The 18,044-nt window shown below is 43.9% G+C and overlaps 1 protein-coding gene across 1 annotated transcript in view; it reads right to left on the bottom strand.

Annotated features, from left to right (window-relative positions):
- The window catches only part of dmrta2 (DMRT like family A2), a 32,351-nt gene extending 14,307 nt beyond the window's left edge, over positions 1-18,044 (bottom strand). Inside the window, exon 1 of the mRNA XM_022233570.2 lies at positions 17,167-18,044. Coding sequence (XP_022089262.1) covers positions 17,167-17,596 — 430 coding nt within the window. The 5' untranslated portion in view covers positions 17,597-18,044. The remainder of the gene's footprint in view (positions 1-17,166) is intronic.

The raw sequence follows: 18,044 nt of genomic DNA, 5'->3' as shown, positions 1-18,044 counted from the left end.
AATTCCAAACTCAAATTATTGGGTACGATTATTTTTACAAAAGCAAATACGACATGCAATATAAGTTGCTATGAAAAATCAAATCCTTAGTCTTCACTGTAAGAAATGGAAATTTGAATTCTAGTTTGGTTACAAATTTATTACAATTATTTAACGTTTAGTGACCGCTTATCTAAATCTCTTCATGGCTGATCCTTTTTTTCCAAATTCTTGAACTATTGAAAATATTTTCCAAATTATTTTATTTTTTCCAATAACCTTTATTTTGTCATGATTCATTTTTAACTTTATAATGTACCGTTATGCTTGTTTCATGCTTCTGCTAATTAATAAAACACAGAAAGAGAAAAAAGATTATGTAGCCCACGTAGCCGTCATGCCGACCAAATCACGATTTTGTATGCTCTCAAATGTGCTATTAAAGCATTTTGGGTTTTTTAAACAAGGAATCATTGGAGCCACTAATAGTACTGTTAGTCTGTATTTCCTTGAAATTTGGACCAAGCGGGGCCCTGAAAGTGGCTCTGTTTGCAATGGAATATAATTTTCAAAATCAAAATGGCGATGGGCGTCAGGCCAGTTTATTTCTTTGGGTGTAAATTTCTCAACAAGTGAATGGTTAACTCACTAACGTTGAACACATATAAAAGATGAGGAAATAAGAAATAAATTAATGTATGTCTCAAGCTCCTGAAAGCATTGTGGATTTTTCCTGGAGTTTTTGAAGGTAAGGATTTCATTGTTTTCCGCACAGTGGTATACTTACTTGTCTGTAACATTTAAAGCTTTGTCCTGTCCGGTGTTGTCGTTGCAACAGTAGACCTCCAAAATGTGCCAGACACATTACCCGCACAGTCGCATTCAAAGCGACACAAACGCAGGGCTAGGCTGTGGTAGAAATAGGCTCGACCGACATTCGATATGGGCCTATAAATAGTGGACATGGCTGGTGACGGCACATCATCGGGCCTTGTTAACGCCTACGAAAAATCCCTTCCAAGGTGGACGCGCAATTACCCTGGATTTTGCTAAACACAGGTACGTGCACGTCAACGTGCGGTAGCAACGAACATGGCGGACCGCTCTCATTCAGCGAAGCATGCCCAGTCCAGTGGTGTTAGGGTGTTAGTGAGGTAAGGCCTATGTAGTACGTTTGGCGCATATTTTGTCGATAGCTTGAGCCGTAACGAAGTTAACAGTGGAAAATAGCGGAGGCGTGTCTACTAGGAAGGAAGGGGAGGAAAAGGAGACCCCCCTGGCGAGATTTTCGTGTAATGTAGGGAGAATTAAAAAACCAACTGAACATTTTCAACCAGAGTTATTTTATACAGAAATTCAAACATTTTGGCTTCCCATTATTTTATGCTGTATATGGTTATGACATAAAAATGAAGCCTGTGATTCTACTAATTAATTGTGCATTGCAGAGAAATCAGAGAAACCTACACAAAATGTTATCACTATGGACCAACTCGACCTAGACATACTTTCACGTCTATAATGTTTATCCGACACCACAATCTCACCCGGTCTCCTTATGAATACATCTTTTCACCTGAGGAACTAAAAAACATGGGAAAGTGAACCGAGTCATTTGTACACCTCCTAATTGAAATGGTCTCGCAGCCCGGTTTTCAGAGAGAAAATGGAAACGGATTCTCCCTTGGGATTAAATACTTCGGATCTAACGCACTTGAGGATTACATAAGAAATACGCGCGATAGGAAAACGCATGTTGTCACCCTTATGAACTTACGAACAAACACAAATACAGACAGATCTTATTTTGGTCCGAACGCCACCTTTTTTACTCGGAGATTGCTTTCCGATGCAATCATTTTGCTTCTTGTGATCGGATTTTTGCGCGGGTGGTGCGAGAAACCTGTTTACGCTTGTCACGTGATAGAATTGTTGGGAAGGTGAGGGAATGGCCCGGTGAGCAATTTCCCCAGTCTGGTTTATTACCTTGGCTCTTCGTAACGCGGGTGATGCGGTGCCTAACATCGTTAAGCCCCCCATACAAGCCCACGTGTTGGCGCAACAGTAGGGAAAAGTACCCTCACCTCCCAGGGGCGCGCGTCCGGCCGGGGGGACGAATTGAAGTGGCGTTAGGCCGGCCGCATCGATTCGACACACACATTACACAGCCAAATCGAACTAGTGCTCCGAAGCCAGACAGTTGCAAAACATTTTGCATCATTTTCCCTCGGCCAACCGCGCACTCCTTGTTAGGTCCGCTGTACGCGTTTCAATAGTACCTTGCCCCCTGTGCCCCGATCAGCGGAGCTTATTAAAATACCGGTTAGCTAGACCAGAGTGCACACCAAGCGGACTTTTCTCCCCTCTTGACTGGAAAAAAGAAGGGGTTATGGTCGCTGAGACATTGGTAATTCCCCCTCCTACCTTTTTTCCCTTCATTTTTTTTCAGACAGTCTCCTTGCCACATCGCTGTCAGCGAATCGAAAGCCGAAAATGAAACCGTAATGCTTTTCCGAGTTAACGCAGATTCCAGCCGCCATCAATTATATGCGCGGAATTGGAGGAGGACTTAACTGCCCCGTTGTGTGAAGCGTGCAGTGCGCGTCTAATTACAGTTGATGCGATGGAAAATGGAAAAGGCAAAATCAGGTATGTCTCGAGAAAGGCAGTGACGCAAAGTTTTGCCTACGTACGCCTTAAAACGCCCACAAGGTGCAATCTTATTTTGGAGCATAGTTTGTGCAACTTTCTACTCCTCTAAATGTACGAAAACTACCTAACATTTCATTTTTAATGTACCATATTTTGGTCACCCCCCCCAATCTTTAAACGCTTAAAATCCCCATGACAAATCCTGACGAATAATCCTGACAAATAAGGGCGGTACTTCTACCACGGAGACAGTGTTCAGTTATTTTCCGTTCAAATTTATTTATGGGTAATTCAAGAAATTAGGGGTTTATTTTTTCGTGGCCCTGTCACATCAGGATTTTGTAAGTTCGGAACACATTTTCTAATTTCCAAGAGTGATGAATTAATTAATTAATTACCTGCCAAACACACAGTAACAGTTTGAAATCAATTCCGGCGATATTTCCATGTCAAATAACAAAGGTCAGATGTAAAGGGACACAAAATTGTCGCACTTTTGGACCCCCAATTTCTGGAAAAAATTACCCTACATCTGTTCTTCCAACAGCACATTTAGCGCCAATTACAGGATGAAGTGATAATAAGAAGACAATGAGGAAAGGTTCAGTTTTAGAAGTTGGAGGAAAACCCAAAATGAACATTCCAGGGAAAACCTAGAGAGTCAGACACGGACTGACAACTCAATCCACATGCTGAACTAGGTGGCATTCGAACCCTGGGTCCCAGAGGTGGAAGGCGAGGGCAGAGCCTCTACACCAACCTGACACCCCTGGACCACAAAGTGGCTCATTCTAAATATCTGTTTTTGAAAACTTAGCTCTCTGCCATGGACTATAACAACAAAATCACCAAAGAAAAGTATATTAAAGACAGTAAATATCCAAAGATAATAAGCAGATTCATAAAAGCACCTTGAGTACGTAGTATATAGGACTAAATTAGGGTTAGTGGTTGGTACATAGGTTCTGGGGATGTTAAACGCGCGGTTTTTTGTTTGTTGGTTGGTTTGCAATGAATATATGATGTATTAGAACAGAGGGAAATTAATCGACTTTTTACTTCTTTCTGAAGAAAAGTTAGCGACCAAATGATTTCGATTTCCGCGTATTTGAACACACATTTACACACAAAGAAATTAAACCACAGGGTTCTTCGGAGATCGCCAATTGCATAAGAAGAGTAGGGAGTACTCAGGCTCAGCAGAATGTAGCTGGACAATCATAGACGAATCGTAGAAGCGCGAGGCGACGCGACGCGTCTCGGGTGTCTCCAGAAAAGAGTGAGATAAAAACAAAAGGGAAAGTACGACCGGTGGGAAAGAAGTTACAAAGTGGAGCCATAAAGCAGGAGAAAGGAGCACCCATCGCAAGGGTGGCCCAGCAACTCCGGGTAAGAGTTTCAGCAAACTGGCTGTTACCTCCTATTAGAAGACGCGGCAGGCTGGCCGTGTCAGTTACACGAACATTGGATGGGTGATTAAGCCCTTGTTATTTCACCTGCAGCCGGCTTCAGTGCGTTTTCTGCTGCTTGCGTTTCCAGCTTTGCATGTCATGCAGAGGGTACCGCAGTACATGCATGCATAAGTGTGTGTGCGGGGGGAGGAGGGGAGAACACTAGGCAACTGTAAAAAAAAAATACCATGGAAAAAAAGGCATTTGAACTCAGGTTTATATGGTATAAGGATGTGTGGAGGGGAAGAAAGAGACAAGGAGCTCGTCAATTGAACGCACCACCGTGCGCTGCCGGTCGAGGATCGATTTAGCCGCGGATCAAAAGTGCAGGGTGTCAGCCAGGGGGGTACGCCGGGGACCCCGCTCGCCTGGCTGCACAACTTTTGCGCGGACGCGCCACCCCGGAAAACCTAATTGAGGGTTCGCACTTGCCACACAGACTTGAAAAGGGGCTGGTTTATTTAACACTTTCTTGTGTTTTCTTTGAGAAGATATCTTCTTTTTATATATATATATATTTCTGCTCTTTTTGTCGGAGCTGCCCTTTTCGGCTCAGATCGACAGAAGACCTTGTTATAGACTTATCCACGCACACGTACAGAGCGGCTAAAAAGAATCGTCAGCATTCAGTGTTCACATGACTTGACCGTGGCTTTCGAGACTAGGGGTAGTGAGACGAGGACTAATTGCCACGCATTACTGTGTCTCGCTGCCCCGAAATTGCACTTTTTACTCCGCTTTCTATCCCGGGTATTGTTGGCCGATTGATGGGCCAAACAGCGCGGAAAGGCAACTCCAGCTTGAAGAGGGAAGGGAGTGGGGGGGGGGGAAAGAGAAATCTGGTAAATAATTTCACAACAGGAGAATGGGAAGGTGTTTTTCACTGACGACACCCTTGGGAAATGGGCGTGCTTGTTTCACGTTATTACTCACTCGCAAACACTGTTCCGACACCAGATTATCCGCAAGATGGGTCTGTCTGTCCATCACTTTTTGTTAGAAAACAAAGCCTATTTGTCTGCCGTGTTTTTGTTTGTTGACTGGGTGCCCGTTTGTCCGTTTTGATCATGCTCCGTGAATTTGGCAATGTGCTTTTAAATGGTTGCAACTGGTTGTAAGAAAAAATATAGGTAATGTATGGGGCGGTCTTTGGAAGTCAGGGTTATCTTGATGCGCAGCAGTGGTCCGATAACCCAAGTTGTGACGTCCCATGTATATTTTAAAGCTGTTCTTGCGTGCAACCCGCCCGAATTACATGTATTCCGAACAAACTAGGCCAAAGTCGTCAGACTTCCGGCTTCTAGAACGGAAATCATTTTTTTTTTCATGTAGGCCTACAGATCTTCTCTGTATTCTAAATCTTTGAATAATTCACATGGTTTGATAGTATTGTTAATGTTGTTAAGTACACAGAACACGGTAAGAACATTGGTTGCAAAATGATGGGAAGTAATTCAAAGGCCTGGCAACAGGTCTACAACGCAATTTTCATGTCGCTGCAGCAAGTAGGCACTTTAAAGCCATATCCTTTTTTTGTATTTGCACTGTTTACAGAGATTGTTTGTTTGTCTGTTTACAACGATTATGACCACGATTCCAGGAAAGAGTATTTTTGAAATGTATAGATGCAGTATGGGAAAATATCAAATTTCTTGAGAAACGAGGGTCCATTTTCTTTCCAGAGTGCTACACATGTAATAAATTTACCGTCGAAATACAGCAACAGGCCTTGCACAGGATATGGCAGGAGCAGTATGTAATAAGAGAGGTATATAATGCAGCTCAGGGGGCAGAAATCCCGATCCTTGGTTACATTAAACCCCAGCTGAGTAGCAGGATCTCTCGATCAGTTTACCGGGGAGTCGTCGAGGGAGAAGTGAAGGACTCTAGTCGACCCCACGTCGCCTGAGCACCCCGAGAGACACACCTTGTCACCAAATGTGTGTCCTCAGTTCCCCCAGGGACCCTGACAAGAACCACATTGCACTCAAAAGGATCCAGGTCTTTTTTATGTAAATTGGTTTCTCGCAACCTTGTTCAATAATCTTGGGATCATTAGCTGCGTGTGTATCACTTGCTTTGCACGCTGAGTTATTTTGGTGGCGTCATGGCTGTGCCGCTTGCATGTACATGGAGTTGCTCAATGTTATCTGCCAAATGATTGCCATCTCGAAGGGACGCCCCAAATCGATGCTTCAATCACACGTATTTCTAATTTGTTTACTTTTCTGTTATTTCAATTTTTTTTTCAATCGAAAATGCGAGGCAGCCATACTGTAGCCCTCTGCTCTTCTGCAAACAAGAGGGCAGTGCAAATTAAAAGTTACATCGAACTAAAAATTGCAGAATTTATTCAGAAATTGCCATGCCCGACACATGAGGAACAGACATCTATGCTGACCTGTAATAAACTCCTAAAAATTCAAAACTACATTTTGAAAATTGACAAAGAATTCACAAATCAAAATTTGATCAAGATCTCGAAGAAGTATTTGATTCCATTGTTTTTGATATTCCCTCATGTATACTCTACCCCTTGCCAAACACACCGGATACAGCTCTGTTTACAAAGTGGCATCTTTCTGAAAAGAACACTGTCCACAATTCAGAAGTCCCTCGTCAATGTAAAACTAAAACCCGGAATGCACAGCAACTGTTTCTTCAGGATAGGACCCTACCGTCTCGCAAAACTCAATTTCAAAAGCAGCAGATTATTTTCAACGGGTTGAGACAGGCCAAGACTGCGATCGGTCCAACTGACTGACTAACTGCCTCACCGCGTGTTTGTCTTTCCACATGACGGCAATCCCTAAGTCCTCCACCATCGCGAGCATTAATCCCTTAATCTGCTGTTTTACAACTCTCCCCCTATTCTCGTCGCACCTGTGCCATCCCACCAAGCAATAAGCTGTTATTTCTAGCCCCCAAAAGAAAACACAACTCTCAAAACGCATACTTCCCCAGAAAAAATCATTAACCAGCTTAACAACAAAAGAAAAATAATGAAAAAATTTCCTGTTCCCAAATATTCTTTCTCCTTTTCCTTTTTGTTTAAGCAAACCCCCCCCAAAAAATGGTTGGCTGTATCTAAAAAAAAGGACCCAAATATAGAAAAATAAGAAAACAGTTTTAATTTGAAGTAGGAACGGCGACTGGAGGGTTGGGATCATAATACCTTGGAGCGGTTTCTCGTCCGCCTCGCTTCGCTTAATTGATCCGCTAAAAGTTGGTGTTTTTTGAGGGCGCGAGTTGCCGCACTCCACCATCACGCTCAACTTGGCAGCTTCAAAGTAATTAATAACAATTTCCCCTCGTGGTGGTAGATGCACAGGGGCGCGCTTATAATATCACGGATGCCAATTTCGCGGTCAAAAAAGAGAGTGCCAGCCAAGAAAAAAATGAAAATAATAATGATCATGATAAAAAAAATAACATTCTTGTATATGGAGGTTCAGGCGTACTTTTTGTAACCACTTAAGGTGCTGGAGGGCGTGTAGAGTTGTGAGCCGGTCAGACGGCGTACATGTATTATATATTATATATATGTGTGTACAGAAAGGGGGAAAGTACACCGCACCTGCGAAATCAAGAGTTTTTGCCCCTGGACGAATTTAGCACCTTTTTCACTCCGTTTTTCAAGAGTGTTATTTCCCCCAGACTAGGGCGCTTGGCGTGTGCGCTTGAGTGAGTCGGCAAATGTATGGGACTGGCCGGTTTTCTGAGGGCTGGGGAGGGGTACACGATTTAGGAATTTTTTTTCGCAGAATAAAGGGTCAACCAGAAAAAAGCCGGCGTTTGCAGACCACGATCAATGGTGATTGTGTTTAAAAGTACACTGTCGTGGGACCATGCGGCTTGTTCATGTGCATGTATTATGTGCACCAGTCCAAAGTTCGGTACAGCGGCGACATATCTTTTGTTTCCAGTTCATTGGAAACAAAAGAAAGCCAATAACATTGAGCGAGCACAGACCAACACACTTGGCTGCAGGCATATACGAACTATCACCAGCATGCATGTCTTCATAATCAAGGCTAAGCGTCGAGTAAGATCATTGGATCAACGGGCCCATTCTTTGGATATTCTTGGGCCAACTGAAGTTACTTGTTTCCAGTTTGAAAATGAAAATGTCTACTGATACTTGTTAAAGGTCAATCTTTTGATTTTCAGAAAGCCGGGTTCATTGACGTACACCCTAAAAAGAGACCTTTCAAAGAACTAAGCAGGTCCGATGTAACAACAAAGAAATCAAGGAACAATAAAAACAAACATGCCGTAAACCTAAAAACTACAGTAATCCCAAGAGATTTCCCCACTCTTCACAAGGGACTTTACGGCGTCTCCATGCAAAAGAGGGCAAGGAATTCCTTGGTTCCCGTTTCATACAGTACCAGTTTTCTTGTATATGGAATGGATGACTACCAAATGCAGATTTTACAGGCCAGAAGTACTATAAAAGTAAACATCGTTCACTGTTGATGTATTTTCACCTCCAGTTTCGAAGTACTGACCTTTTAACTAACTTCGGTACACGTCTGTGGATATTTTTATATTTTGATAAGTACAATTACCGCTACTATATCGTTCGGCGGTAGGAAGCTTTTACTAGCTGAGTAAACTAGAAAACGACGCCGACACAAAAGGGTAAAAAAGGAGCTGCCACGTTTTGCCTAATATAGGGTAATTTATTTTTGATCAAGTTAAAGGTAAAAATGAAAAAATCCACAACAATATTTAGAGATAAACCTAAAGCAGATTAAATCTGAATTTAAAGTTTAAAGTACAAACTTTTGGTTATGTTTCAAAAGTACAAAAATCTGTCTTTTTCAATGAATAAAACTTCAAGGCAACGGTGCTGGTTGGTCGGTAAATGCCAATAACTAAGCCCCAAAGACATTCTTCGCAGTCATTTGCTAGAACGTGCTCACCAAGAATTCCCAAGATCACAAAACAATCTTTAACTTGGACACACAAGTCAGTCGCACGAAGCAACAAGAGCCACCAGATAACAGAAGCTGCTAGCCAAAATTGTATATTTCACCGATCTGCCGTTTCCCGCCAAACCAGTCACGAAAAAACGGACGATGCCCCGTCGAGTTACAAGAGAAACGGCACGTTGGATAACAACGTTTATTCGCCGATCATCACCAACGCCCAACTTCCGAGGTAAAACAATTTCCGCAAATTGCGCGTGACGGGCGAGCGAAGAAGCGAGACGAGGCAGCGGCTGCAATAATGGGACATTGATGACCCAGGGCCACGGCAGCATCATCGCCTCGGGAGCCGGCGACAGTTGAAGCGATACCGTAAATTAATTGTTTTAGAGACACGGACGAGCCTGATTGAATTTGTTGCCATTTTCCCTGGTAACCCCTCCGCGCGGCAATATGCATATTAAAGATCGCGAGAGTCTGGGCGGACACGTCGGGAGTCGTCTGCTCAGGCTGTGTGAGCAGGCAAGCCTCACGCCTATGGCGTGTTACTACATGTCCATGAATGGTCCCACCGAGCCGGTCGATCTTCGCCAACTCTACCTTAGCTGCACACAGCGTAGTGAGAAGCAAGAGTCCCTCCAGCGATTTCACTACACCTCATAAGTGCTCTGGTTACACCTTCTTACCTCTGTCTCCGCTATCATCCCTCGTCCTTCCCTTCTTTCATGACTCGATCAGAACATCAGTTTGCCGCAGGCCTCTCTCGCACCCAGTGCCCGTTTTGGACGGCGAGCTAACGAGCCGGAATAGCACTTCTGTTGAGAAAACGTCTGGGCCTACTGGGCACTCACAGACTGTCGTAGTGTCGTGGCACGCGCAATAACCCGGCCACAAACCGAATCAACCTTCGTGGCTTGTGGGAGGTGCTCAACCTTCTATCTTGCTATAAATTATCCCGTTCCTCGCTCGCCCCCTCTTTTTTTTCTTTAAATACTTTTCACTAGCTTCTCAGGGTGAGGCACAGTGTGATTTTCTAGATTGTTTTACCGAGTAAGTGTTTGTTTCTGGTGAAATTTCGCGCGGTCGGCGAAAGAGCGCCGGAAGTGCGCGAGGCTAGCGCGAAGGAAGACGAGTACACTCGGCCGCGGAGGGCGCCGCGCGAGCGCCGGCGAGCGAGGCGCAGGCGGGTTAGCAAACACGGCTCGTCCCGTCGGACATTGTCTGGCCAAACAGCGCCGTCTCCGGTTCGCCTTGCTCACGGGCCTGTTGATATTTCCATCGTCAGACTTGTTTTTAATTGTTACATGATAACAGTTTAACAAGGCGGCGGCAATGTAAGCACTTTTAGGGACGATACCTGCGACGGGCATTGTATTGGATCGGGATATTGTTACAGAGGGTTATTGTGTATACGGCAGCGGCATCGAATCGCGAGGCGGGTCACTAAACGATTGAGTGGAATGTTTCTTGATGCGAGTGCCAAAAAAAATGTGACATGAGACTGAAAAAACCTCAGACTCAAGCACTGGAAAAGGCAACAAATTTTGGCACGGCGTGGAAGACAACTTGATAACTTCAGTATTTTACCTGTCATGCGAGTACCGTCCCTGACGCCGAAATTTGGCATGAATTTTTTCTGCAAACTTTAGCCTTTGCTTAGTTTAAGAAATGAGTTACGGGTGGTCTAAGATATTTTGAGCAAGGAAAGGTTTTGATTTTAAACAGTAGTTTAAGGAATGAGTAAAGTACATTACGAACATATCCATACATCCTGATAAATCAAACACAATATTGTTGTTGCTTGGTTAACTTGTAGACATGAAACTTTACGCATCCAGTCCAAAATGCATCATTGTTCAACTCTAAACATACTTAGTTTAGAAAAGTGTTTAATGTTGAAAACAATTTTTGCTGTGTCGGACTGTGTTGGAGAAAACGTGGAAACACATTAGTCGTATACCTTTAGGCCTATATGATTTAATTTGCAGACAGAGGTTTGTGACGTCTGTACGAAATAAAGTGAAGAAAGGTGGTACCATTCGCGAATTGGTATTAACAATCATGACCCCGTGACCCAGAATAGCACTATATAAATGCCATAAATGCAGTTACTCGATGTAAAAAGGATCAAAAGAAAAACACGTTTCGACAATAAGCCCAACATCTCAAACTGGACCAAATAAATGCCACAAAAGGGAATGATGCCCATCATATCCGTTACAAGGAGATTGTTATCCCAACAAACCGATCATCTGATCATGATACTTTGTCAGGCCAGGGGAGAGGAAAGAAAGAAAAAACCGCACAAAGGGAACCTAATTTACTGGACCGCACGAGAGGAGTTTTGTTGCGGGGGCCAGACGGGGAGGGCCACAACGGGCCCGATGTAATCCCATGACGGCGCACAATCGCCGGTGATTATCACCGAGGGATGATCCTCGGTTTGTTACCCTGGCGAGGACGTTGCCTCCACCGCACGGTATTTTAGCCTCTGTTCCAGACCCTATAGTTCCGGAGAGGAAAAAAGAAGAATACCTTTGTTTTGTGCAGTAGAATCCAGGTGTTAGCTCGCCCAACAAAGGGAGCCGTATGTGGCTTGAGAAAACAACTGTGATTTGCGACTGTAATTCTTGTTATTGACGGAACACCGACACAATCTAATCTCGATTATTAGCGAGGAGGATTTTGGTCTCTTGGGTGCAATAAGGCAGCGGATCAGGCCGGCTCATTAATTACTTTTTTCGCCCCGTCTACGGGGAATGAATGGACGGGGCAATCTTCACGGGCCAATGGGCAGTACTGTAGCAACTTCGGGAAGGAAAAGCACCTTTACTCCCCACCCGAATGATCGCTGCGGACCCCCTCTGTATCGGACAGGTCACCGTGTGTCGGTTCGGCAAGATATGAAGGAAACGAGATTGCTGAGGCGATTGTGTGGTAAACATCCCAATAAGAATGATGAAACTACGACCCTATCGACGTCTCACTCATCCCTACAATATATAGCAAATGCCAACTTATTCAAGATTAACATCTCATTATTTTTGATATGATTTGATCACGTTGGCAAACCCCTTGATTACACAGTATAGGAAATCGACCCTAAACGCATACAGCCGAAGAAACCCGAGATAGACTCAAGTCCAAGGTTGATCGAGGTAAGAAACAGGAACCCAAGACTGTTGGCTTACATGAATGGGCATCCCCACTATTCTCCCACCAAGCGTATACCCCGCTGACCTCAAACGTTTGTTATAAGAAAACTTCCATTATTTTCATGATTGGCAACTGCTCTGTTGCGAACTACATGCTGTCTTTCTAGTTATTCCCAAGCCCCTTTAAGTTGGTTCCTAATGGGTATTTTTCGGCTTCCGCTTCGGTTTTCCTTTACAATGAAACAACAGAGATATTTTATCTACAGTTCCAGCCTCCATATTTTGTCGATCCAAAAAACTAACAAACAAAGCAAATTAACTCCATCGCTCTTTCTTTTAGGCACAAGAAAGTGATCTTGCAGCAGGAATCCGGTACGAGTTTTATCTATGCAGTTTTGTTTAAAAACTGACGAGGTAATGACAGACGTCGCCACGCACAGCTCAGTTCTTGACGCGAAGGGAAAAACTCCCGCGCCGATAACGTCCCACCAGCGTTGCAAACAAATCTAATTAACAATCAAATTTAGAATCTCCTCCGTTTTCATTTACATTTGAGCTTCGTAATTCGATGCTTTTAATGAAGTACCGACAGTATTTCAAATCAAAACACGTTCTTTTTGAAAGATTTATGATTATTGAATTGTCAACTTATTACGTAAAGGTGTTTCTATGATGAAAGCCATGGCTACTCCTCAGTAAAATACAGCTATACTTTTGCTTAAAAAACTACTCTTCACCAGTATGATTACTCCAAACAACAACATAGTTACGGAGACTCTGCATCTTAGTCCGTCTTGGTTGGGTTCAAACAATGGAGACGAGAGGTGTACTGACATGTAGAAGACAAGCGGGAAATTTTGCCACCATCGTGGCGATCCCGATTGGACAAAAGTAAAACAAACTTCAATATGTTTGCCTGCAGCTTTCCCTTGGCGGAAACTGCAAGTCGAAGCAAATAGCTGTGAGGTTGCAAAGAGCCCAACATTCACCTATCCAGGCTGAAATTTCAGTGGGAGGCCAGAACAACCCGAAGACCCCGGAGTTCCCGGCAGCCTGGACGAGCGGAGTTTGTAGACCATGTACGCCTGCTAAAAACTTCCGATTCCAATTTCGGGACAAGAGAGAATCGCTTTCCTGATCAAGTTGTCAACTGCCCTGCGTGCGACAGCGTCGCAAGGAGGGGTCGAGCTTTGAAGTTGTGTGCTATTCACCAGTGCCACATAAAAAATGAAATAATTTATAAACACAGTAAACATGACTTGTGTCCACAAGTTGTATATGGTATGCTCAGGTCACACGCCAGTCTCAAAACAATACAGTACACACTTGAAAACAAAAACTCCATGATCTCCGATCTCAAAAGATCTCCGTGTATTAAACTTAAATATGGGGAAGGAAAAGAGAGAGTGTAAAAAATGTTTCAAATTCAATCGCTTTTGATTATGTACTCCATTCATTTCTATTTTTCATTCTACTGATGAATCAATGATTTCTAAACGTGACAAGCGCTGTTGCTTGAAGGAAATGAAAGATAGAAAGACTTTTGTCAGCCCATCAACGGTGGCTCTACTCTGCTGTAACCATTTTTGATCTTCTAAATGCTTTGAAAAAGATTACTGACCATCGATCGTAAGTATTACTGACCATCGTAAGTATTATCTATTACCGGCAACTATTGTTGCTTTATTTTCAGAAGAGCACCAAGGGGAAGCGGTTCACAATTGTTGCACTGAATATGTATAAGTCGACAAATAAAATTCAAAATGCAAAAAAAAAAAAAAAATCCACCTCATCGTTCACGAAAGTTCTCAGCTTCGTCTTTTACTGCTGTCAGAAATACCTTATCCTCTTGTAATTTTTATTCCCGTGTTTCCACGACACAGTTTGATGGAACTATAATTGCCCTTATCGCCATTTTGAGGAAAACAGATACCGGTATCAGGCAAACCGTCTTCTGAACCACCCCCCTCGCGCCTTGCCCTGCAATAACCTTATGAAGTCGTTCATTTTCGGATACTGACATTTTTGCCGGGGTCATGGGTGGGGTGTGAATACGCGACTGAATTGGGTAATGTACAGAAAATTAAGGCTTGTAATGAGCGTCGAAAGTGGAATTGAAATATTTCGGTGATACGAAATGATGGTGATATTGGGGAAACTTAATGCGTGTGTTGTCTAATTTCTCATCTTGATATGAAGTTCAAGCTCGTCAAACTGGTATCGTCGCAGGGGAAAAGTACTGGCCTCGACCCTGAAACATCGAGATGGTCATAGCAGGTCATGGAAACAACTCCACACAAAAGAACTAAGAGGTGTTCTCTCTTTTTTTTTGAAAAATACCCGTGTGCATTTTCCCCTTTGAAATAATACAAGCTACTTTTTCTTGTTTGAAGCTTTGGTCTGATTATGGCGGAAGAAAAAAAACACAAAGACCGCTAAAAAAAAAAAAGGTGTGAAAATTTGGACCCGACGGAAACGTCGATATTATTATAGTTGTACATCAACCAGGATTGGGAGTTACACCGATTGGTTGCATACTGTAGCTCGTAAAAATAAATGAACAGACTTTGCAAATTTCGTGAAAAATCTCTCACTGATGTTCTGAGGTGGTCCACAAGATCACGAGGCACTCACTGTTGACGGGATAGGGCCTAGAGGAAGAGCGTCTTCTGGAAACTGGGGGACTGTCACTGAACTTTGCTGCTTAACGTGATGTGAAATATCAACAGTCTAAACTATCAGACAAAAAGGGACATTTCACTTAAATTGAAACTGCTGTGATTTCAAATTGATGGTCGATCATGATATTACAGTCCAACTTTCCTTTTTCCAAATCCATATCCAGGATATAACATTAATCTGTTACAGCCGCCATTCACAAAGCCACGAGAATAGCCGATGACCTCTGCTGGAAACTCCTCGGAAACCTCCTCGTTATAGTCGGCGCAGAATGTTGAAGAGGGATGCCATACCCAAACACACACGTGAAAAGTCACCATCAACGTCATACCCCTTGCCTCGGAAGCCCACCAAAAACCAACACAGGGAGGCGACACAATTCTCCAGTGGTCACGCTAAACTGGAAACTTTTTATAGACATTAAACCCAAGCCGTCCCACAATGCAATGAGCCAACCACCGCCACATGTAATTTTCGTAAGGTGATGACTTACAGTCAACATAACCACTCTAGGAATCGGTAGCGAGCTCACATTTTGCCAAAAAGTCAGCTGAAACGTCGACTGCTTATAATTTAGGGCGCTTTTTTGAATTAATAAACAATTGGGGTGATTTTTTAAAAATCATCTGTCCCTTAGAATATCATTGCTTAACATTGTTTTTAACCTAAACTGTTTCTCACGGTTGTCGATGACACAACATAATAATGCAGAAAGGAAACTCCCACTGATGTGGTAGATTTGCGATTCCATATTCTCCTCGAGTTTAAAAAAAATTCCCGCAGTAATGATGCATTCGATTGAACACGTCCCCTTGTTATGTTGCTATACACTGTGCGTGCAAACACAAGAGAACCCAACAATTTGAACGGATTTTATCCCTACACCACTACAAAACAGAATCAAGAAGAATTCCACGGCAGTCACAACAATTTAATCCCCTCTCTTTGAACTAACCTTTGGCGATTAATAATGTTTTCGAGGTATCAGCGTTTGGACAAGAAGTTCGACACTCACGGTCGCTTTCATCATCGATACGGAGAAGCGCTTAATCCAACAATGCGCGTGTGCAATCAATAATCTCAATACGTCTATTGCGGTATCATTCTTAACCATCTGATTGAAATTAGGAGCCCATCTGAGCAGGGGGATCTGCCTGTAAGACAGTTCTTCCTGTAGAGTAGATAATTTATACTGAGATCTATTCATGGAACGATTTCTTCAAAATGAGGGGGAATTGATGTTCGATATTGAACGCTTTCATAGTGTTTATAAGGGAAATGGAAATAAAATGTGATGATTTCTTGCCACACATTTCCTTTGTGAAGTTCTTCGAAGATCCAGCTTTCGAGACTCTACACGACTTTCTTATTACGACAGGACAAAACCTGAAAACAATTAAGTTCTCGTTATCAAAGCTCATGTTACCGGGAGGTTATTTGGGGGGAAAAGTGATGACGTCAAGTTGTCTCTGGTGGCAGTGTCGTTGAGGGTCGACGCGCCAGTTTGCCAGACACCAAATGTGTGATCGAGTTGCTCGGCAGTATGGCTCATCGTTATTTTCTAATCCTTGCTCTTCAGACGAACTGAACGGAAATACGAGATACCAATGGTGAGATGGAGTCGTGCACTGGAGTCCTTAAGACAAGCTTGTGACTCGAAACCAGTAGTCGACGTGAAGACAGTTTGACACGCGCGTATTAAATCGACGCATGCAGTATAAGTGTAATTCGACGATGTATCATTTTGTATAGAAAAAAAATGTGCACGGATAATGTTTCCAAATATTCCGCATAATGGATTTACACTGGTATATTTGACGAGGAAAGCGTATTTGGGCAAATTTCTATGGACCGTAAGCCCAATACGGGCGAGTATTACAGATGAAACATGTCCGAAACACCCCGGAGGTTACTTGGGTTTAAAAGTACTGAACTGCGACTGCACATGCAGAGAAAACGGTCACCAGAGCTCAGCACCCATTAATGGTACAGCGTTGACCGCAAACCTATACCGTTTGACCTTGGCGGTGACCGATATCGATTTTTTTAAGCGTGTTACAATTTATAGTTTGGACTTTGTCGTGGCTGGGCTCTAGATCGCTTTGCGGTGGTGTGCACTAGAGGTCGTTATGGTCTGACATTGCACTCGATACTTTTTCATTATGAAACCGAAACTGAATTAATTCAATATAAGTGTGTTTTATATGATTAACGGATCATTCATTTTGAAATATACCAGATACAATACACGTTAGATTAAACAATTGGATACCGGTAATTCTTTGTTGAAGGGAGTAAGTTAGAATAGGGTCTCACCTGGGCTGGTACTTCCGTGGTACTGATCGTAGGGCTTGTGCGTCTGGACAGCCACCCCGTTCATGGCGTAGATGGCCCCGTCGCTCGTCTCGTAGTACAGCCCCAGCTCCTTGGCCTCGTTCTCTTCCTGGGCCTGCTGTCTCCGCAGAGCCACCTGGGCGGCCATGACTCGCTGGCGCTCGGCGATCAGCGTGCATTTGGCGCACACGCAGTCCCTCCACCGGCAGTAACGCTTGTGGCCCTTGAGCGCCGACACCACGCCATGGTTACGGCACCGGGCGCACTTGGGCGTCCGCGGGTAGGGCTTCTCGGCGCGGAGCAGTAGCGTGGGGGGCGGATGGTGGTGGTGCAGACTGGTCGGAGGATGGTGCGCGGAGGCCGGCAAGTCCGAGTTCTGCTGCGGTTCGATGGATCCTCCAGACAGATTCATGGCACACACGCACGCTCTCCGAGCCAACACAAAAACGGAATCACACTATCGATGAAAGCAAAGCTTCTCACTTATAACTTCCGCTGGTCATTAAAAGAAATAAAAGAAATGCTACGAAGTACCACGGTCAGTCCAGGAGTATAGCGTGTGCCTCAACCGCGGGCACGACCTAGAGTCTTACCGAACCCGGTGCGTGAGTGATGTGTGTCATTGCTCGGCCTCAGCATTACTGTGTTGGCAGTCACAGGTCGTTCCGTCCACGCGATACAGTACTCAATGCTAGCCGGGCCTGCCACGCCAGCGTCTCACCACTGTACTACACCGAGGGGATATCAACCGCGCGACCCGGCGGTGTTGAGTGACAGCCCACCGCTCCGCTCGATCCGCCCTCCTTTGACTGCGTGCGGTTTATTTGTTTTGTCCAGTTGAGACTATACCTTCAACGATA

The sequence above is a fragment of the Acanthaster planci genome, linkage group LG12 (assembly GCF_054643075.1).
Source record: "Acanthaster planci isolate LZ-2023a linkage group LG12, COTS_SCS, whole genome shotgun sequence".
Lineage (NCBI taxonomy): Eukaryota > Metazoa > Echinodermata > Asteroidea > Valvatida > Acanthasteridae > Acanthaster > Acanthaster planci.
The sequence above is the reverse complement of the archived record's forward strand: the minus strand, read 5'-3'. Positions and strand labels throughout refer to the sequence as shown.